This window comes from Aegilops tauschii, chromosome 6 (genome assembly GCF_002575655.3).
Source record: "Aegilops tauschii subsp. strangulata cultivar AL8/78 chromosome 6, Aet v6.0, whole genome shotgun sequence".
NCBI lineage: Eukaryota > Viridiplantae > Streptophyta > Magnoliopsida > Poales > Poaceae > Aegilops > Aegilops tauschii.
This window is the reverse complement of record NC_053040.3, coordinates 486,834,350-486,856,241: the sequence shown is the minus strand read 5'-3', so window position 1 is coordinate 486,856,241 and position 21,892 is coordinate 486,834,350. Positions and strand designations below refer to the sequence as shown.

The 21,892-nt window shown below is 47.2% G+C and overlaps 1 protein-coding gene and 1 pseudogene across 1 annotated transcript; one reads left to right on the top strand and one right to left on the bottom strand.

Annotated features, from left to right (window-relative positions):
• Positions 1-1,624: 1,624 nt before the first annotated feature.
• On the top strand, positions 1,625-11,306 carry LOC123493464 (uncharacterized; annotated as a pseudogene).
• Positions 11,307-13,595: 2,289 nt separating this feature from the next.
• On the bottom strand, positions 13,596-20,037 carry LOC109755286 (putative disease resistance protein RGA3). The gene is made up of 4 exons (XM_045230192.2): positions 19,688-20,037; positions 17,317-18,453; positions 15,080-16,569; positions 13,596-14,916 (listed from the first exon to the last, which is right to left on the bottom strand). Exons 1-3 carry the CDS (start codon positions 19,973-19,975, stop codon positions 15,214-15,216), a joined length of 2,781 nt encoding a protein of 926 aa, XP_045086127.2. The 5' UTR covers positions 19,976-20,037; the 3' UTR covers positions 13,596-14,916; positions 15,080-15,213.
• Between the last annotated feature and the right edge of the window lie 1,855 nt (positions 20,038-21,892).

Below are 21,892 nucleotides of genomic sequence, written 5' to 3'. Positions count from 1 at the left end.
GCTAGCTAGAGTTCTTTCCTCACCATAACATTTATATTTTCGTCGGAAATGTATGAACACTTAGAACAATAGATTCCTATCATCTCCTTAATAGAAAGCTAGTTGGTCCTTCAGAGGGAGCAAAAACAGCCGCCGACTGGAATGTTGTTGGGTGGCGCTCTCTCTCCGGACGAAGGTAGACGAAGCACTGGAGACTTGATGTTTTCCCGGCGACGTACGCCACGGCGCTCAAACGCCTTTTCCTTTTATGAAGTTGGGCAGACCACGCAGTTACAAAACTCAGAGTACAGCCGCTTTTGTAGCTCTTGGGGACGCAGCGCACACTGCCAGCGGCCTAACCGCATGAGGCACGCCCGTAGAAGTGCCACCTCCACATGACGCGGCCAGCGATGACTACGCACACAACTAACTACGGCCACGCTACTGACGCCAACGGACTGCGACTCGCACTCGAGCATAGACGCGGCTACGCACCGGCGTCCGGTCTAGACTCTAGACCTACACGATGGACACAAACGCGAGCACGAACTCACGCGCCACCGGGACACACATACACAAGCCATGACCCAGCCTCGTGGACCCGATCTGGACGCACCGACGCCGGCCGCACCGCCACGGACCTGATCTGGCGCACGGATGCTGGTCACACCGCCACGGACCCGATCTAGCGCACGGACGCCCGTCGCATCGTGATCCGCCACGGCTTATTCCCAACAAATGTGTTAGTTGTGCGAGGCTGGAGAATCTTGTTAGACAGATTGAAAGGAGAATGGACAGAGCAACTTGTCTATTCAAGTTCCACCGCAACTGCAACATAGGTGTATGGTCTACCAGCCACGTCTTGGTCTTGCCATGCATACATTTTCTATGCTCAAGGTGTGGCTAGAATTTCTCATGATTTGGACAGTACCATGCACAACACGGCAGACAAGTTGGAGCTGGAATTTCTATCGAAGATTTGCTCAATAACACCAATAATATCTGTACATTGTGGGTCAGGAGGTCACACATCTAGCATTAAGGTCCATAGGTTTTTTGAATGTTTGCCACTCTCCCTTTGTTTCCCACATGTACATTAGTTGATGTACTCAGCAATCAGCAAAAGGAATCAAAATCACAGTTTAGAAAAAATCATCAGGATTTGTGATGCTGGCCTAGTACCGACCACTCCTATTGTATTGTCTACAGTTTAGAAAAAACCATCAGGATCTTTTCATGCTGTACGCATACTTTCCAAACGATTTGGACAGTCCCTGAATTGCAGCACTGCGCCCGTATGTCAGGAACCGTCCCTGAATCTCGCCCGCCACATCCAGGAGGCACGGCCGTCACAAAGAAACCATACGTACGAATGCTGGACATATCTCTGTCCGATTGTGGCTGAAAAGTACAGAGAAGAACTGGAACGATCCTGCCAGAGTAATTATTCAGGAGCAGTGGAACGGTCTGACAAGGTTGACGAACTTGAGGTCCTCGCTCCGGTAGCGGACAGCCTTCAGATAAGGCAGTGAGTAAAATTGCAGATAATTCAGACGCAAGTCTGTGGACGTGATGATGCTGTAGAGGGTTTTTAAACTCCTGCGGCCTCAGCAATCCAACTCACACACACACACACACACACACACACACACCTCACCACCCGGCCGGCAGCAAAACCATGGAAGGAAGCAGGCCGCCGTTCCGAGCGATCCGGCCGAGCAAAGGTGCCATACCATACGTACTCTGTTCTCCTCAAGTATCAAGTATAGTACTGCTAAGCAAACATTCATCTTTTTGGTCTTGGCGTCAACTACGCTAGCTGTGAGCCTGTGATAGATGAAGAACCTCTTTCTTCACATCATTTGTGAAGTCGGCAGCATCCTCGATCTAATGCTATTATTGTCATTGTTGCTGCTCATTTACACTTCACACTTGCAGGTAAGGGAGGCCATCTTACATGTGCCAGTCAAGCGGCCAGGCTCGCCCACATCCTTACACTACTGTCGTCGCTGCTCGTTTCTTGTGGAGTCGGCACCATCCTTTTGTAATGAAACTAAAATGGTTCAACATCTCCTTTGGATTGTCATTGGATAAACTTCTGTATCGCAATATAAATCTCATGCAAGAGCGATGAGAGCGGAGGAGAGCGAGGCGGAAACGAGGCCGCCTGAGGCGATCGCCGATCTTCCGCGGTCGGCGCGCTCCTCGCCCGTAGGCGGCGCAGGGGGGCCGGCACAGATCGGTTCTTGTTCTCTCAGTCCTCGCGCGGTGGTGTCGACGAGAGGGAAGGATGGGCCGACGGGATCTGGCGGGGACCATGTCGCCTCGCCGCAGCTTGTCAGCGGACGGGAGGAGAGACGATGGAATCAATGGCGGGTTTCTTTTGCTGACAGGTCGGATCCGGGCGTATGGATCGAAGGGCGCCTTCGATTAACTTTGCCTTCGCGCTGGATGGCGCTCCTCGATCTGGAGAATGAAGTGCTCGCCGGCGACTACCTTCCGGACGGCGACGTGATTGAGGTGGGGTTTCAATTCAATTTTGATTCTTATATCGTGGTTGTCGGCGATTGCGTGCAGATCGACGTACGCACAAAGGCAACGGAGATGATTGACTTGACGGGGTACATGGCGATGGCGATGGTGGAGCCGGGGGCGTCGACATCTGCCCGCGAAGTTGCTTCCGGTGATCGCCGGAGGGTGGGTGGGAGATTTTGGGTGCTGGCGGATGATGACAGCGGGGATGACGAGGTAGATGACGGGCGCTCCGGAGGATCGATGACCTGCTCGCCTACTCCCTCGGATATTCTTTGTGAGGCTTGCTCCGGCCAAGATGAGGAAGAGGTGGCAGAGATGGTGGAGAAGGTCGTCCCTCCCGAGGACCCGGCAAGGAACGGACTGCAGTCCGGCGAGAAGTTGGAGCTGCTCCGGCGTGTCGTGCATCGGAGGATGGCGTCGAACGCACCTCGGCCCTGGAGGGGTCCAATTCCCAAGGTGAGTCTTCCCAAACTTACTGTTTTTGATCTGGTTGCGCCGGAGGCGTGGACGGCAGTGGTCAGACGGCAGAAGGGCGGTCGTGCGGCGGCTGGCCGGTAGCAGGCGGCGCCGGCGGCTTCGCTCGGGATCGCGGCGGCGAGGGCCCTGCGTTTGAAATCCTTGATTGGCGCGTGTGGGCCTCCGGTGGCTACTGGGCCTCCTTCGGCTGGGTATGTGGCCCAGTGCGAAGGGACTGCAGTTGGGTCGGGCCTCGTTTTACTGGAAAAGGACGTGAGGGAGGCATGCAGTGGTCGACCCAGATCATCTTCTCCCTGCTCGCGCCGTAGGGTTCTAGTGCGGCGCCTCCCTCATCGGCGGGCGGATCCAGGCGGTCGTGCGCGTCGCATTCCCCCGCTAGCGTCCATGGCGGGACGTGGGGTGGCGGGGAAGAGACCGGCCGAGCTTCCCGTGACGGGTCGCGCTGGGACTGCGCCGGGCGGCGGTCGTGGTGCGGCGACTGCTGTGCCACCGCCATCTGCGGCCATCGGTCGTGGAGCTGGCCGGGGCGCGGTGCCCCCTATGTCGCTTACGGGAGGGCGTGGCGGAACGGTGCCGGGTGCGGTCGTCGGGCGTAGTGCTACGGTGTCTGCCGGAGCTCGCGCACCGGTCAATGCGGCCTCAGGATCGGCGCCTGGTCGTGGTGGCCAGACTAGTGGGGCTGCGGGTCGGGGCGGCACGGCGACTAAGCCGCCAACGACAGGGGCGACGGGGGCTGTGGGGCATCTGCCTAGGCAAGCACCGCCACCTAACTTCGTCACCAAACCTGTGGCTGGTGCTCATGCCGCGCCTCGGGGACAATGGGGAGACGATGGTTTTGACGCGTATGGGGCAGGTGTGCACCGTGGCTCGTCGTCAACGGGTGGCGGCCGAGGCTACGCTTGGCAGAGCGACGGTTCGGCCGAGCGTCCGTTTCTGGGCCCCCAGGGTGGTTTTGTTGAGGGTGCTTCTGGTCCGGATGCTAGACAGCGTGGTGGCTTCCGTGGGCATCGTGGTGGTCGGGGCGGGCGAGGGGGCCGGTACCGTCCACGACCGCCGCCTCCACCGGTCGTTGTCGAGCAGATGACTGATTACGGGGCTGCAGAGGAGCCTATGTTGCCCGCCCACGCGATGGAGGTAGTGACGGCTCTTGCTTCTGCTCCGGTTCCTGAGAATGAGGTTTTGCCTGATGTGTCCGCGGAGATGATGGACAAGGCTGAGTCTGATAGAGCGTCCAAGTGGGCATGCAGGAAGGAAAAGATGCTATGCTATCGTTGCGGAGACAAGGGTCACTTCATTGCGGAGTGTGTGGCACGCTTGTGTGATACCTGTGGTAAGCTGGCACATGAATCTGGGGAATGTCCTTTACTGCGTGATCAGGCCCCTTCACTCAAGATGTATGGAGTATACTGTGCTGAGATCACTTTTTTTGAGTCTCCGTCTGAGCACGAGGTGTCTGACGAGTCTCCGAGTAAGACCACGGGGATTGTCAAGGTCACCAGAGGGGAGGTGTCTGAGGCACAGATAGTGCAGAGGCTTCGAGAGCTGGCTCCTGGGGATTTCCAGTGGGACCTTGTCGGTCTTGCTGATAAGATGTTCAGGGTCAAGTGCCCGTCTGTGGAGGATCTGCAGCGGTTGCTGAGTTTTGGGATGTGTAAGGTCCCGGGTACTGATGGTATCCTTGAGTTTCAGGAGTGGAAGCTTGTTGAGCCTCAGGGCATACCGCTTACGCAAGCGTGGCTACGCTTTTCCGGGGCACCTTCCTCCCCACTGTAGGATGCTCGGGTTGTGGCCAGTTTGGGCATTCTTGTGGGGAAGCCTGAGCGTGTGGACATGACTTTCACCAGAGCTCAAGGGATTGCTCGGGTTTTGGTCAGTATTTTGAATGTTGAGTATGTGCCGGAAGTGGTTAAATGGGCTTATCGAGGCAGGATTTATAATCTGGTTATTGAGTTTGAGGACGAGAGCCTGTTGTCTGCACCGGCTCACGTGTCTGATGTTGATATGCATGAGGGTGACGGTGGCGCGGGAGTTCAGGAACCGCCGGCCGAGGACTCTGGACGACAGCTGTCTATGGGGCCGGGGTCCGACACCGCGACGACCGGGGATGGGGCTGCTCAGCCCTCCTCGGTGCCTTCGAAGTCGCTGAGATTTGGGTCCTTCGAACCTTTTTCTGCACCGCCGAGGTTGTGGAGCGATCGGGTGGAGTCCGAGGAGGCCTTTGAGCTCGCTTTGCCTGCTTTGGATTTTCTGGATGCTGTGGACTCGGGTTCTGGGGATCTCTGGGTTTCATCACTTGCGGTCAGGGGGGCGGAGGAGGTGAGTCAGCAGGTGGCCACTCCCTCGTCTGGTCAGCGCGGGGTTCCCCCTCAGGAGACGCCGCAGCTTACAGGGCCTCGTGTGCAGGGAGGAGACATAGGCCAGGCGGTCTCGGGTTCTTTTTGTGCTGAGGGCAGGGATGCGGGGCAGGTGGCTCCCGTGTCCTCTTCTTCCCTGGGAGGAGGTCCGGGTCAGGAGGACTCGGATGCTTCTTCTCCCGTGGTGTCTTCTTCTCAGATGGTGCCGGTTTCGCCTTCAGGAGTGGGCTCGGGGCAGGCGGCTTCGGAGCTTTCTCCTATGGTGGTGCCCTCTCCGGTGCAGGTTGGGGAGCCAGGACGGGCGGTCCTGGCTATGTCTCCACCACCATCGGCGATGGCCTCGTCTGGTGCGGCGCGCCAGGCGTCCCTTCCTACTGGTGCCACTGTGGGGCGGCCCATGCAGGGCGCTCGGACGGCGGGTTGGGGTGAGGCAGGAGGCCGTACCCCATCCGCGATCTCTCGGGAGGAGGTCATTGCGTTTGGCGGGATCCAGGATCCCTTGTCTGAGGGGCGCCGGGTGAGTGACCGTCTCCAGGCACATCCGGATGTGGACGACATCCAGCAACGGTGCGCCATGAGGGCGGCCAAGCTTCGTGAGGTCGAGGTCACTACTGGTATGTCGGTCAATTTTTCCAATTCCATTTTGCATTTTTCAAATGATGAGATTCTTGATAATGCAAATCAACTAGGGGTTTCTCTTGGTAGTAATGAAACTGAAATTTCTAATTCTATTAATGATCTACTTGACCTAGAGGCTGAGCGGGCCTTAGAGATGATTCGCAATATTGCAGCTGTTAAACCCATGTGTGATTCGGAGGTTGATGCGCTTGGGGTCAGGGCGCTTGATAATTTTTGTGCGGGTCTTTTGCCTTCTAGTTCTGAGGCGGGGGTAGAGGAGGTCTCTACTGAGATAGGCTTGGCAAGCCCCTCTGACACTGGGTATGAGGACCAGTTGCAGAGTCAAGCTATCCCAAAGCGCAAGTGGAAACGGAAGGTATACCCGTTGTCCGCAGTGCGTAGGAGTGCTAGGATGCGTTCGGCAAAAACAATTTACGATGAACTATGAAAGGAATCTTTTGGAATAGCAGAGGTCTGAGAGACTTGGCTAAAAGAAGGTTTCTTGCTGAGGTGTCTGTCGAGCATCACTTAGATTTTATCGCTCTTTTGGAGACGGGGAGAGATAATTTTGCGCCTCAGTTTCTAAATTCTTTGTCGGGGGGTATTGAATTTGATTGGCATTGCTTGCCGCCGAGAGGGAGATCGGGTGGAATCCTACTCGGCGTTAGGTGCGAGATGCTTGAGGTTCGCCGTGTGGTTATGGAAGACTTTGCAGTCAAGTTCCGGGTGCGGTCGAAGGGAGATGGGTTTAATTGGGCTCTGGTTGCGGTTTATGGGGCTGCGCAGCCCGAGCTCAAGCCCGATTTCTTGGCTGATCTAGTTCGGATGTGTGGTTCCGAGCAGTTGCCGTACCTGGTGGGGGGTGATTTCAATATTATTAGAAGGCGTGAGGATAAGAACAATGATAACTTCGACGGCAGATGGTCGTTCATGTTCAATACTATCATTGAGAGTTTGAACCTGAGAGAAATTGAGCTCTCGAGCAGAAAATTCACCTGGGCTAATGCGCTGCCAAATCCGACGTATGAGAAGTTGGACCGTGTGTTGGCTAGTGTCGATTGGGAACAGAAGTTTCCTCTAGTAACAGTCCAGGCCTTATCCCGTGGTATCTCTGATCACACGCCGCTTTTTGTGGACTCTGGTCAGCCCTCCCATTTGGGGAACAAGAATGTGTTCTCCTTTGAGATGGCTTGGTTTGAACGTGAAGGATTCTTTGATCTTGTAGCTAGAGAGTGGGCTAAGGATTCAGGAGGAATCACTGCGCTTCAGCGCTGGCAGAATAAGATCAGGCACTTGAGGAGTGTCCTGCGTGGATGAGCTAAGCATCTTAGCGGGATTTATAAGGTTGAAAAGGAAAGGCTTCTGTCACTTATTCAGTCCCTAGATGTAAAGGCAGAAACCACGCTTCTGCCAGTCGCGGAGCTTCAAACCAAGCTGGACGCGGAATTGAGGCTGAAAGAACTTCTTAGGGAAGAAGAGTTGAAGTGGGCGTTGCGGGCCAAGGTACGGAGAGTCGTCCAGGGGGACGCGAACACTGAATTTTTTCACATGATTGCTAATGGTAAGCATCGAAAGAAGAGGATCTTTCAGCTTGAGCAAGATGAGGGAACAATTGTAGGACAGGAGAACCTAAAATTGTACATTACTGAGTTCTATAAGCAGTTGTTTGGTCCTCCAGAAAACAATTGTGTGTCTCTGGATGAGTCCAGGGTTGAGGATGTTCCTCAGCTCACAGTTGTGGAGAATGATGTTCTGACGGCTCCTTTTACCGAGAAAGAGGTATTTGAGGCCGTTTCACAGATGGAAACTAACAAAGCGCCGGGCCCAGATGGATTTCCAGCGGAGTTTTATAAGAAATGCTGGTTTATCATTAAAGGTGATTTGTTGCCTTTGTTCAATGATCTGTTTGCTGGGCAGCTTCATCTTTTTCAGCTAAATTTTGGAACGATCACACTTCTTCCAAAGAAAACAGAGGCTGTGAGAATTGAGCAATTCAGGCCAATCTGTCTTCTTAATGTTAGTTTCAAAATTTTCACCAAGGTCGGGACCAATAGGCTCTCACAGATCGCGCATGCTGTTGTGCAGCCTACCCAAACTGCCTTCATGCCGGACAGGAACATCCTTGAGGGTGTTGTGGTCCTACATGAAACGCTCCATGAAATCCACACGAAAAAGCTGGATGGGGTTGTTTTCAAAGTGGATTTTGAAAAAGCGTATGACAAAGTCAAATGGCCTTTCCTTCAACAGGCTTTACGCATGAAGGGTTTTGATGAGGCCTGGCGACGCCAGGTAGAATCCTTTACGCAAAAAGGTAGTGTTGGAATTAAAGTAAATGATGATATAGGTCATTATTTTCAGACACACAAAGGCCTGAGGCAAGGAGACCCAATGTCCCCTATATTGTTCAACATTGTAGTCGATATGTTGGCCATTGTCATAGGCAGGGCAAAGAACGCCGGTCAGGTAGGTGGCTTGGTGCCTAACCTAGTTGATGGGGGTGTATCCATTTTGCAGTACGCTGATGATACAATCATCTTCATGGAGCATGACCTGGCAAAAGCGAGAAACATGAAGCTGGTGTTGTGTTTATTTGAACAATTGTCCGGTTTAAAGATTAACTTTCATAAAAGCGAGTTGTTCTGCTTTGGTAGAGCCAAGGAGGAACAAGAGGCTTATAGACAATTGTTTGGTTGTGAATTAGGGGCTTTACCTTTTACTTACCTAGGTATACCCATTCATCATCGTAAGCTCACGAACAGAGAGTGGAAATGTATCGAAGATCGGTTCGAAAAGAAACTTAGTTGTTGGAAGGGCAAACTTCTGTCTTATGGAGGCCGGTTAATTCTTATTAATTCGGTGCTCACAAGTTTGCCGATGTTCCTACTATCTTTCTTTGAGGTTTCAGTTGGGGTCAGGAAAAGGCTGGACTTCTATCGGTCAAGATTTTTTTGGCAGAGCGATGATCTTAAGAGAAAGTATAGACTCGCCAAGTGGGGTATTATTTGTCGTCCCAAGGATCAGGGGGGGTTGGGTATCGAGAATCTTAAGGTCAAGAACAGATGCCTGCTTAGTAAGTGGCTATATAAGTTATCAGTTGGGACTGATGCGACTTGGGCACAGATACTTCGTAACAAGTATCTGCAATCCAAAACCTTGTCACAGGTGACAATGAGACCAACTGATTCGCCATTTTGGAAGGGGCTTATGAGAGTTAAGTCAGCCTTCTTTAATAGAACAAAGTTTATAGTCGGAGCTGGTAACGATACTCGCTTCTGGGAGGACACTTGGCTTGGTGAGACACCCTTGGCATTACAGTACCCAACTCTGTATCGTATTGTGCATCGCCGTGACGCGCTTGTGGCAACGATTATGCAGGCCACCCCTCTTAATATTCAGTTTAGGAGGGTGCTTGTTGGTAATAGATGGGAAGCTTGGCTTCATCTGGTGCGTAGACTGATGGAGGTTCAGCTACAACATCAGCCCGATCAGTTGTGTTGGAAACTTACTAGGTCTGGACAATTCACCGTTAAATCGATGTACATCGATGTTATTAACTCGAGTGTCATTCCTAACTCCAAACATGTTTGGAAAGTCAAAGTTCCTTTGAAAATCAAAGTGTTTATGTGGTTTGTCCATAAACAGGTTATTCTAACAAAGGACAACTTGGTTAAGCGCAATTGGACAGGATCTACTAGGTGTAGTTTCTGTGATCGGGATGAAACCATTAAGCATCTAGAGTGCCCGTTGGCAAGGATTTTGTGGCGCTCAGTGCAAATTGCTTTTAACATTACTCCTCCGAGTTCGGTCGGGTCGTTATTTGGAACGTGGCTGGATGGGATAGAGTCCGTTACAGCTAGACACATTCGTGTAGGAGTTTGTGCGTTGTTATGGGCAATTTGGAACTGCAGAAATGATTTGGCTTTTAACAGAATAACTACTATTCATTTTTTGCAGGTTGTATTCCGTGCTACGGCGTTGATCCGTATGTGGTCCCTACTCACTCCGACGGAGGCCAGGGAGCGTTTGGTTACTGGATATGTCCGGTGGGAGATGGTAGCGCGGGATATATTCAACCGGTTTGGATGGCGGTCATGTAATAGGATAGGCAATTAGTTTTCCTACCTTTATTTCTGCCAGCCGGTTGTGGCTTTATAACTTTTTTGTTTTCATGTCGAGGTCTATGTGAGCTCGACATTGTTTTCTTTTACGACTCTTAGACTTTGTTGAACCTATTTTATTTATATATGTTGCCGTATGCATCTTCCAGATGCAGAGGCCGGGGAGTCCCCCCTTTTCCAAAAAAAAAAATCCGCTGCTCCTCAATGAGGACAGTCCATGACAACAGCACGGACATGATGTCGCTGCTAGATTTCAAGTGGGCCATCACCAACGACTCGAGGCATGCCTTGAGATCATGGCACGTCGGCGTCCCCCTTTGCAGTTGGGAGGTTGTTCTCTGCAGCGACCCGAAGCATCCTGGGCGAGTCATTGAGCTGAACCTTAGGAACCTATTATTGTCAGGCACGATTTCACCGTCCCTCAGGAATCTAACGTTCCTTTGGGGACTGGACCTGACCATGAATGGCTTCACCGGCGAGATACCTCATCTCAACCGTCTCCAAAGATTGAATTACCTTCTCTTGGGACAGAACTCACTGCGAGGGATCATTCCGGATACTCTTACAAACTGCTCCAATCTACAGTACCTAGACCTGTCCGGCAACTTACTAATAGGAGAAGTTCCCAGCGATATAGGCCGCCTATCCAATCTAGTGTTATTATATCTTGAAGGAAATAATCTCAACGGAGAAATCCCACCAAGCCTAAAAAACAGCAGTCAGCTTCAACTGATCTCGCTTGCTGATAATAAGCTCACCGGAACCATTCCTGATGAGTTGGGAAAACTCCCAAATCTTTCTCATTTATACCTTGAAGAAAATAGGCTATCAGGTCGAATCCCAGAAACCCTGTACAAATACAATCAGTCTTCTCTCCAAAAGTTATTCTTAAGTTCCAATATGCTTGGGAAAACATTGCCATCTAACTTTGGTGACACCCTCCCGAATCTTGCATATCTCTATCTGGACGATAACAATTTAATTTGATGGTCATCTCCCAGCGTCACTTGGCAATATTTCAGAGCTAGAAGACTTAGACTTGTCATTCAACAATTTCGTTGGTCAAGTTCCATGTTCTTTTATATGTATAAATATAATCCTTGCTTTAGGGAACCGTAATGTGGTTGCTAATTTGGCAACCACCACCTCACCACATAGAGGGAAGCAGCACATTCCCAGTCCACGTCATGGTCTTGCAATGCTTGCATATTTATCTTCTAGTTAAGTGATGGATGAAATTTACAATGATTTGAACAATCGACGAAATCAGTAAGCACATTATCAGTAATTCGGCTTTTAGAGGGGCAGTATGCGTATTCTGAGTTTGTGTTTCACTGGTGATAGCAGTTTTCTCTTTGCTGTTGGCTGGAAATAATAACGCATGGAAGGAACATAGAACAAAATCAGTAAGCACGTGCATAGAGTTCAACCAAGAATCCGCGGGCATGCAATTTGAGGAAGTAAATCACCACCTGACGGCAATGTGGAAAGCAAAAATCAGGAAACAGCAATTTCTGGTTTAGATTCACAACCTTCAGAAGAGATGGAAGGCAATATCGAGCAGCACCATTCGATATGATTGCGACAGTAAAAATGGAAGTTGCGACAAGATCTCACACCAAGATACAACACACCATGGCATTCGTCACGATGTCGGTCGAATGTGGTGGGTTTCCTGGCAGTGCTTGAACTCGCTTTTCCCTTTCCCTTCTCCCTGAACATGTTTCTGGAACTGCTGTATTTCCGTTCATTGCAAAGGGGTTAAGCCCGGTTCTATATATATATATATATATATATATATATATATATATATATATATATATATATATATATATATATAGACACACACACACACACACATATATAGGTCTAATTGACATTGCAACCGTCGCCGGGACGAAGAGCACCGAAGTGCCTGCTGCCATAGCGGGACGTGGTCTGGTGTAGCAGAAGCAGAAGAAGAACAAGAAGAAGAGATGGACTGAAATGTTTATCTTAGTTTACTTTTGAGTTGAGCATGAGAAGCTTTATTTTACCTCTTCACCTGCCTGCCCTAAAATTTGAACTGTCAAATCTGCATCTTGATGTAAATACACATGGATCATAAGAAGTTGATAGAAACGGTTGAGCGTTCCTTCAGTTTTGACGTGAGCGTACTTCCAGTTTTCAGTGCTCAAAATACAACTGCCACATAGTTTTTGGATGCAGACAGAAAGTAATCACAACAACAGAAATTCAGACCAGGAACCAAACCGCAAAGTTATCACAGTTTCTTTAGATCGGCAACAAACAGGATTGATCTACAAACTGCTGAGCAAGACGAACTTACTATCAGGAACAAAAATAACTAATGTCCTCATGGCAGTTAACACAACCACTTATGAAGAGATCAGCATAGATTCTCCCAAGTTACAGGAGAGATCTCCGACTTCAGTTTCTCACGACACAAACACTTCCGAAGAGTCCAACATAGATTGTCCCAACTTCACAGGCAATGGGTATTTGTCACCCTAGAATTCAGCGATGAAGTAATCCAAAAGCCGAGCCCTGACGGGTTGCAGACCTGACGAAGCAGACGAGAAGAAGCAGAGCTTTGAAAGAACTAGTCACTGATGATGTACATTATTGGCTTTGACAGCAAAGCTGAGTCTTGAGATTTGGTTAGGTGAACCGCTTCTCTCCTTGGCTGAAGAAGTATGCGCACACAAGGCTGTAAGGTTGTGTGCCTTTAACCTGAAATGGATGGATCATCACATTATTTGGCTTAAGACTGTTTCAGAACTGAAGCAGAGTATATCAGAGTGAATCAGTGAAGCAGAGAAGAAATGATGTATTTATAAACAATCATCACGGTGGAACATTGGAAGTTGTCGTCTTGTGAGCTGCCTTTTCTTTGCTTTGATCAGGCATATACAACCATGCCCTTCCTCTGGGCGGGCCGACCAGTTGAAGCCCTTGGAGCAGGTGACATTTATTTGCTTTGATCACGCACTGTATCGACTCCACCATGTCTGTCCTCTGGGCCGGCCAGTTGGAGCCATCGGAGCAGGTGACCGCCTGCGTCGTTGGTGGTTACAGATGCCCAAGAAGCAAAAGTGAAGTTGAAAAGATGGAAAGAAGTGGCTTTTTATATCTGCAATCTGTTTTGATCAGATGTACCCCAAGTGTTTGGATTTTGCGGAAGTTGCTTTTGTGTGTGACCTAGTAGATATTTCATATTTTTGGAACATTCCAAGTCAGGGGATTCTTGCCACCGACGCATCAGGCATATGCACGCGAGGGAAGCAAAATCCCACCCAGCGAAGAAACCTCCAAATTTGAGGAGAATATATTTTTTGGTGAATTGGAGTGTAGGTACTGTGTAGTAGCTAGGATAATTTTTGTGAGTGCAAATGAGTTGAGGAGAATATAGGCCCTTTGCATATCAAAGGAATTGAGAATAATTGAAACTCCAACTTTGGAATTTACTAAATATAGAAAAATATTTTTGTGGAGAGGGAAAGGTGTTGGATACTGTCCTAGAGAGTGAGGATGACTAGGAGAATGATTTATCATGACAGAATAAATTTTTGGACAAAGTTAGAAGTATTTGAAAAGAGTAAAGTGGCCACATCCTTGGAAAAAATTTAAATACTACCAAAACTTTTTCCTAAGATGAGAAATGCTTTTGAAAAGAAATTACCCAATTAATAAACCATCCAAATCAGAACCATTTAAAATTTTGAAAACCCAAGGAAAATATTTTTGGTTGTTACATTTAGTGGGGTGACACCGAAGTAGTGTTTTACAATGATGCCTGCTTCAGAGTTTCAGAGCAAAAGAAAAGAAAAGCAGAGTCACAGAAACACAACGAAGAGAGTAGCATTTTGGGTACGGGCAACACATGCCTTTTTTCTTCTTTTTTAGTTAACCTATTCAGTACAACAGACGGTTGAATTTATACATGATTCAGTTGCCAACACAATAATTGCAATGTTGTCAAATCTAGCATGCTTTTAGGGAGACAATAATAGACCAGGCATACTACTATTCAACATTGATACGTTCACACTAAAAATATAGCATCTACTGGTATACTTTCCTTTGCCACACTACAAATATGACATCTAATTGCTAAACGTCTACTTTCAAAATTATATCATTTTCCATCTATCTTGATTAGTACAAAAAGATGACCTCTATGATCCATATATTCTACATCTGCAGTTACTGTAATACACAAATTTCCGTCACTTTTGGAGCATAACAAAAAAAACTCACATGATCCATAGATAAAATTATACAACCTTCCTACTTTTCACCCATAGAACGAACTAATCAGCTAGCTATGCAAGAAAAATAATTACAATAAAGCAACAAGGACTCGCAATTATGAATAATAAAGCACACATGAACCAACTGAATTCACAAATACTTTCACGCCACCAGCTCGCTTTTGAACCCACTGTCTCCTTTTCCCTCATTACAAAAAGAAACAGAGGCACACACACCAGCTCCCCAATAGGCGGCGTGCCGCCGTGCCTCCGCCAGCTACTATGCATTAATTGGTGCAAACTAGCGAACGTTGCTTCAGTTTTGAATGCTCACAGCACAACTGCCACACATATATAGGTTTTCGACCAGTCTACTGGTTTTCTCCAGTGTACTAGTAGTATATATAGTTGTCTACGAACATACTCGTGTATGACGGGGGTACTAAGTAAAGAACTCAAGTCACCATGTGCAGAGCTCAGACCTCATCTTTGAACTGATCCGTGAAGTGTTTTTGCTTTCCGAGAAGACATACTCCACCACTTCAGCTGATTGATCACACCACACATGTGCTTCTGCAGTCCCTGCAGAATGGATAGGTTCAATATCTGGTTAACGCGCATTTTAGTTTAGTTTGAAATTCCAAGCCACTATATGAAACAGAACAACATATGTACATAGCAAGCCGTGTAAAGAAAGCTTAATTGGTAGGCTCCATTTAGATATAAAGATTGGTAGAACACTTACAATGTTTTTGATCTGGGAAAGCTTGGTTCACACAACAGCCTCAGTTCACTGATGTCAGAATTGTGTACCATCAGGGGACCGGTGAGTTGTTGCATACACCTTGGCAAATACTTGATGCTCGTGTATCCATAACCTCAATCTCTTCCAATGATTTTCAGGTTTTCAAGGCTCTTCGGAAGGGACATTATCCTATAGCAGCCTGAGAGTGTAAGCGTTTGAAGGTTTTTGAGGCTTCCAAGGCTCTCCGGAAGGGACTCTAGTTTCTGGCACCGTGAGAGGTTGAGTGTTTGAAGGTTTTTGAGGCTTCCAAGGCTCTCCGGAAGGGACTCTAGTTGAACGCAATTCTTGAGGTTGAGTGTTTGAAGGTTTTTGAGGCTTCCAAGGCTCTTCGGAAGGGACTCTAGTTTCTGGCAGTATGTTAGGTCGAGTGTTTGAAGGTTTTTGAGGCTTCCAAGGCTCTCCGGAAGGGACTCTAGTTTCTGGCAGTATGAGAGGTCGAGTGTTTGAAGGTTTTTGAGGCTTCCAAGGCTCTCCGGAAGGGACTCTAGTTGAACGCATTCCCTAAGGTTGAATGTTTGAAGGTTTTTTAGCCTTCCAAGGCTCATTGGAAGGGACTTTAGATTAATGCACATTGAGGGGTTGAGTGTTTGAAGGTTTTGCAGGCTTCCAAGGCTCTTCGGAAGGGATTTTAGATGAAAGCAGTGTGAGAGGTGGAGTGTTTGAAGGTTTTGGAGGCTTCCAATGCTCTTTCGAAGCGACTTTAGTTTCTTGCAGAATGAGAGGTCGAGTGTTTGAAGGTTTTTGAGGTTTCCAAGGCTCTCCGGAAGGGACTCTAGTTTTTGGCACCGTGAGAGGTTGAGTGTTTGAAGGTTTTTGAGGCTTCCAAGGCTCTCCGGAAGGGACTCTAGTTGAACGCAACCTGAGAGGTCGAGCGTTTGAAGGTTTTGTAGGCTTCCAAGAGTCTCTGGTATGACTTCGACACTGGTACAATAAGATAAGTCAAGATGCGCTAGACTCCCAAGTTTGCCAACTGAGCTTGGTATTGCAGAAATTTTATTTGGTCCATTGAGGTTTAGGTAACGTAGTTTTGAGAGCCGAGTAATACTCTCGGGAAATTGCCGATCTTGCAGCTTCGGAGCAATAAGAAACTCCAGTTGCTTCAGTTGTCCTAGAGCGCTTGGAAACTCTGTGATGGAGCATCCAGATAGATCCAAGACACGCAAGCACTTTGGAAATGAAAATGCACCACCATGATATTCACAATCTGTAAAATGCATCGCCCTTAACTTAGGTGGGAAAATAGTTGACATCTTCCTCGCCTTGAGGTAATCTGAAATATTGCAATTTGTAAGAGACGCATAGCGGCAGTATTCTTTTCTTCTAGCACCGCTCGCTATTTCAGTATCAAAGACAACCAACTCTTCAGTAATGACCGATCTTGCGAGATCATGCACCAGATCGTGCATGGTGAAGATTGTTTTTGCATATGGCTGAAACAAATAATAGCATTAATTCCTCCAAAAAAATTGTCAAGAGAATGGTATTGTTTATATAAATGATGTGACATGATCCTTTTAGAAAAAGATTGATATGCTCAACTCAGCAGGCCGTAAGTGGCGAAAGTGGCTGTGGTGCAAATGCGGACGTGTTTAGAGAACTGGGAACTGAAATACAATTTCTCTCGGAGAGCGCCGGGGAGGGGGGGAGGGGGTTACTGAAGGAGTGACATAACTTTAGGGTGCACCAATGCACTTTACTGACACATATTCAAGACTCTTAATTAATTAATTCCATCTTGTACGTGTTACATATTTTTAGGGAAAATTATTGTCCACCCAAATATAGACTGGATTTGACAAGCCAAACAAAATACAATACTATGCATTAACTGTATGTGTAGTGATCCAAATGGGCTGGTTTTTGACAAGGGTAAACTACAACAGGATGGATGAAGGAGTTACTTTTGTTTTTACTCGAGGCAGGTCCATATATGCTCCCCCACACTTGGGCAATTTTAAGAGGAAAGAGTGTCAAGTGTAATCTGGTGCACCAATATCTTGAGTGCTTTATTTGCCACTAAGGACAAAACATATACATGGATTAATGTACCAAACTGTCAACATATATAAGATGTATGTATGCTTCTGCACAGTAACTGTTGCATGCCATTTGATAATTGAGTAAAAAAGAATATTCTTCATTCTATACTGCCAGGTAGTAATGCCGTGGTAACTCACCATGCACCATTTTGAATGCTGAAGAAAAGACATCCCAAGGAATTGCCTAACATACTTCTCGCCAAGTTGTATGGCCGAAAAATTATTAGATGGCTCGATGAAACCCAGAGAAATCCATTGCTGGATAAGAGCATCTTTACTTATATTGTGACCTTTAGGAAAGATGCCACAATATGCAAAGCATAACCTCAAATATGGTGTCAAAGTATTGTAACTTAACTTCAAGGATGGTAACACTGTACTATCAGAAAATGGTTCGTCCCAAATATCACTATTGCACATTGCTTTCCAGTCACTAAGATCCATTCCAGATAGCAAGAATCCAAGTGCTTGAGCTGCTAATGGCAAACCTCCACATTTCCTTGCAATCTTCTGTCCAACTGGTTCAACTTGCTCTTTATCAGATCTAGACTCAAAGCCACTATTTTGCTTGATTATTCTCCAGCACATGTCATTGTCCAAGAGATCTAACATGTATGGTTCAACAGTACAAAATTTTCTTGCAATGTCTATGTTGCGTGTTGTGACTAAGACTTGCATCTTGGAGCTTACATTCAACATAAGCTTGAGTTGATTCAGTTGGGAGTTATCTGCCTCCCAAAGGTCATCTAAAACAAGCAGAGTCTTCTTATCTTCAAGTAGATGTTTAAGGCGTTGGCTTATCAACTGCAGTGTATCAAGATTCTCGCTTCCTTTTTCCAGTAGTTGAGAAATTATGGAGTTCCCTATTTTTTTCAAGTCAAACACCTGGGATACATAGACCCATACCCGATGATCATAATCTTTGAACTTAGCATCATTGAAGACCAGTTGTGCCAAAGTTGTCTTTCCTATGCCTCCAAGCCCACAAATAGGAAGAACTATGGTATCTTCTTTGTTGTTGTCGTTTTTGGATAACAAAGAAAGAGCATTCATCATGTCTCTGTCTCTCCCTATGATGAGTGATTCAATGACATTTGACGTTGTTTCCCGTGGATCAGGAAACTGGTGCACATTTATTAGGCTGGAATTATCATATGTGAATTTGAAACTCTCATGATCCTCTTTGATCTTCCTCAGCTGACCTCTCATCTTCTTCATCTTATAAGCCATGGTAATCTTGGGTGCAATAGCAAAACAGTCCAGCTTCCCAATCATCTACAAGGAATTTCAACAAGTGATTATGATAATATAAAACCTGGGAGCAACTACACCCGGCTTTAATAAGATGTAGTATTTTCGATCCCTCTACCCCAGCCTTGGCGCAGTGGTAAAGCTGCTGCCTTGTGACCATGAGGTCACGGGTTCAAGTCCTGGAAACAGCCTCTTGCAGAAATGTAGGGAAAGGATGCGTACAATAGACCCAAAATGGTCGGACCTTTCCCCAGACCCTGCGCAAGCGGGAGCTACACGCACTGGGCTGTCCTTTATTTTCGATCCCTCTACCCGTAACTACATGTTGCATGGTAGATATATAAATCCCAACACAATTGGAATTTAACGTAAAACTTTTGGACGGATGTAAAACATAGCTTCCCTTGTAGTACAATTTTTTATTCTTAGGGCCCGTTTGGATCTTCTCCAGCTTCACGAAATAGCCATCTTCCTGAGAAGCCAACCCCCGCCAGCTTCTGACGGGAGAAGAATGCGTTCGGCATCGATGAGCAGCTCCTCTCCATCATCATGGGCTGGCAGCCCGGGAAGTGACTTTGAGGCCCAGTTTGGTGGCTCGTAACGAGAGGAAAACAGATTGAGCGAAGGAAATCGGTTCGCATCGAGGCACTTTGGAAGGGCATTTCCATGTAATTACAAGCAACTTCTCCTCCTTTACGTGAAGCTGCACTTCTGCTGCTCCTGGGATTTGTGCTGCGGGCTGGTCGATCTCCTGGAGCGGGATTCTAGGAGCTGAACCGTTCGGGCGGCTTCTCGCGGGCTTCTCAGGGAAGCTGGAAGCCGGAGGAGTTCCGAACAGGCCCTTATACACCTAATTTTACGGTCGGGATTTGTACACCAGATTTAAGTAGGCTATAAATGCCTCTTGTACACCCATGATTCTTTATTTTTAGAAGGGCACCGACAAATTTCATGCTTTAAATGTTGCAATTAACTAGTGCACCAGTTGCTGAAATTGGAAAGTACGTTCAGATGATCAAGCATAGTGGATTCAATGGATTTGTTCCTAATAAACACATGAGCAGCAGATTTCTCGAACTGGCCCTCCCCAACACCATAATTTCACTAATCCTGCCTCCACCACTGATCAAGCATGGTTTTGTGGACAATAATATAATTAATAATCAAATTATTTGACCAAAGCAACAAACTCTGTACTAGCTAGGAATATTAATTAACCAAAACCAATTGAGATAAGGCAAGGGCGGCATATGTATACCTTTCTGGAGGCTGGTTCACTGTTAGCTTGGAACTCATCGAGCATGTAAGAGATGTCGTAGGCAGCGTTCTTGAGCTGGTTGAGCCACAGCCGCACCAACTCCTCCGAGACAGACCGCCTCTCAGCATCCTTGAGCGCCGCCTCCATGTACTGCAATGTGTCCTTCATGTCCTTGAGGTCGTCCTTGAAGTTGCACAGCATCGTGACCTCATCCCCAATGGCAGAACCCAGCTTATTGCCCACCGCTGAGACCACAGCCGAGGCGAGCAAACCGGCTACATGCGCCATGTTGTTCGTCTTCACCGTACCTTTTCTCTCTCAAGTTGTATGCCAATTGGATGAGATGTGAACGCAACCGAGTACCAGAAATGACGCATGCAGTTACCAACTCATGCATGGTCATATGTATGGCCCCATGCTCCACCGAGATGGAAAGGGATCGTCTACCTTGCTTAATTGTGATAATGCACACAGCACAGCACACGTTAGCTTTAGCTTTACCAGCAGGCAAGGGTCAAGAAAAGAATCTCAAGTATTTCTTCATGTGAAGGAAAAAGGAAAGGAACCAGGAAGAAGAAAAGAATGTGAACTCCCTCAGAAAGGTAAAGGAATTGAGAAGAATCCTATTCCCTGATGCATTATTTGGTTTGTATATAACTTTTGAGCTGTTTTAAGTCTATCAATTTTTTTAGTTCTGGGGATTTCACAGTTGCCTTCAACCCAAAAAAATCATAACCAGTTTACAATACAGATAGCAGGATCACAAACAAAAAAGAGAATCAAAAGATCTGTAGGATTACTTACAGTGAACTCACCTTCTTTGTATCTGCTGCCAGGATGCTTGAGCAAATTTAGCAATCTCCTTGGCATCTTCGTTAAATTTCAATATCCTGCAAAAAAATATTGCATCAGTGTATATAGAATAGAGCTGGGAACAAAAAGAGAGAATACACATTGTGATGCTCTTGCTTGCTTGTGTGACTGAAGATCTTTCCAAAGGAGGCAAGAACCAGATGTGCTCCCCAACTTCAAACTTTGCATCACCTTAAAGCATGTATTCTTCATATATTCCGTGCGTGTTTGTGACTGTACTGAATGTACTGTAGTGTTCGAGAGAGAATTAATTTGGAAGTCATGTATAGAGCAAAGGTTTTTGTACCAGCTCTTGGTATTTTGGATATGTGATACTGATACCAGAAGCTAAGTTCTGTGATCAGAGTTGGCATCACACACAGCATGAATTTGTGGCCCTGGGTACAGTTAAGAACCGTATTCAGTAAACAACCTGAATTTGTCGATTCAGAATCCCTTTTTCTAGATGACGAGTGAAAGCAGAGCATCTCTCTGCCGAGCTGATTTGGGACTAATGCCTGAGGAGTGGAATCGAGGCGTTGGTGTTCGTTCGATCTATACACTTTGGGAGCACCTGGTGGTTCTTGATTTCTGTCCATGTGCCATGTCAATGTCACCAGACTCTGCTGACTTGGAGGTGCTTTGCTGAAACAGAGACCCTTATATATACATCTGTTTTTTCCTGTTTGCATGCATGTGAAACAGGGAGTGCCTACTTTCAGCATTATTCTACACTTTTCAGTTCGTTTTCTGTTCCGATGTTTTTCCCTGGAAACAAGTTTACTGCCTGAAGATGTGTTGACTATGGGATGGCACAAAATAATCTGTTGCAACACAGTTTGCTCACATTTTTGTCCTTGTTTTACATGTCCATCATGAGAACCAGAAATTTTTATATTGGCTTCAGTTCCTGGGTGCTGTAACACGAGTCAGTACTTTCCATAGACTGCTGGCTGCTGTAAACACGAATCTTGATTGTGCACATAACAAAGCAGAAACTAGCACATGCACTGATGGTGGGCAAGCAAATATAGCCAAATTACATCTCTGGCATGAAAGAGACTCTAGACATAAAACCGACCTTTTGGGCGTCCTGTAACCACCAACGATGCAGGCGTGCTCGCAGTCAAAGCGCTCCAGAGTCACCTGCTCCACGGGCTTGAACTGGTCGGCTTTGAGCTTCTCACTTCGCTGGCAAACATAGCCTCGGCGGGCATCGTCGAGTTGATACAGTTCGCCTCCCCAAAATACAGAAACTTCAGCTCAAATCGAAGCCTCAGATTTACATGAATATACAAGCACTGATGATGAACAGAGCTTTCTACCTCTTGGGCATGCTGTAACCCCAACGAC

Bases quoted from the DNA above. Each gene is read 5' to 3' on its own strand.
- LOC109755286 (XM_045230192.2), bottom strand. From the start codon at position 19,975: ATGGCGCATGTAGCCGGTTTGCTCGCCTCGGCTGTGGTCTCAGCGGTG. The intron at 18,454-19,687 runs GTATACATATGC...AATTCCTTGTAG, and splicing joins GTGAACCAGCCTCCAGAAAG to ATGATTGGGAAGCTGGACTG. The intron at 16,570-17,316 runs GTGAGTTACCAC...TATTTGTTTCAG, and splicing joins AGCATTCAAAATGGTGCATG to CCATATGCAAAAACAATCTT.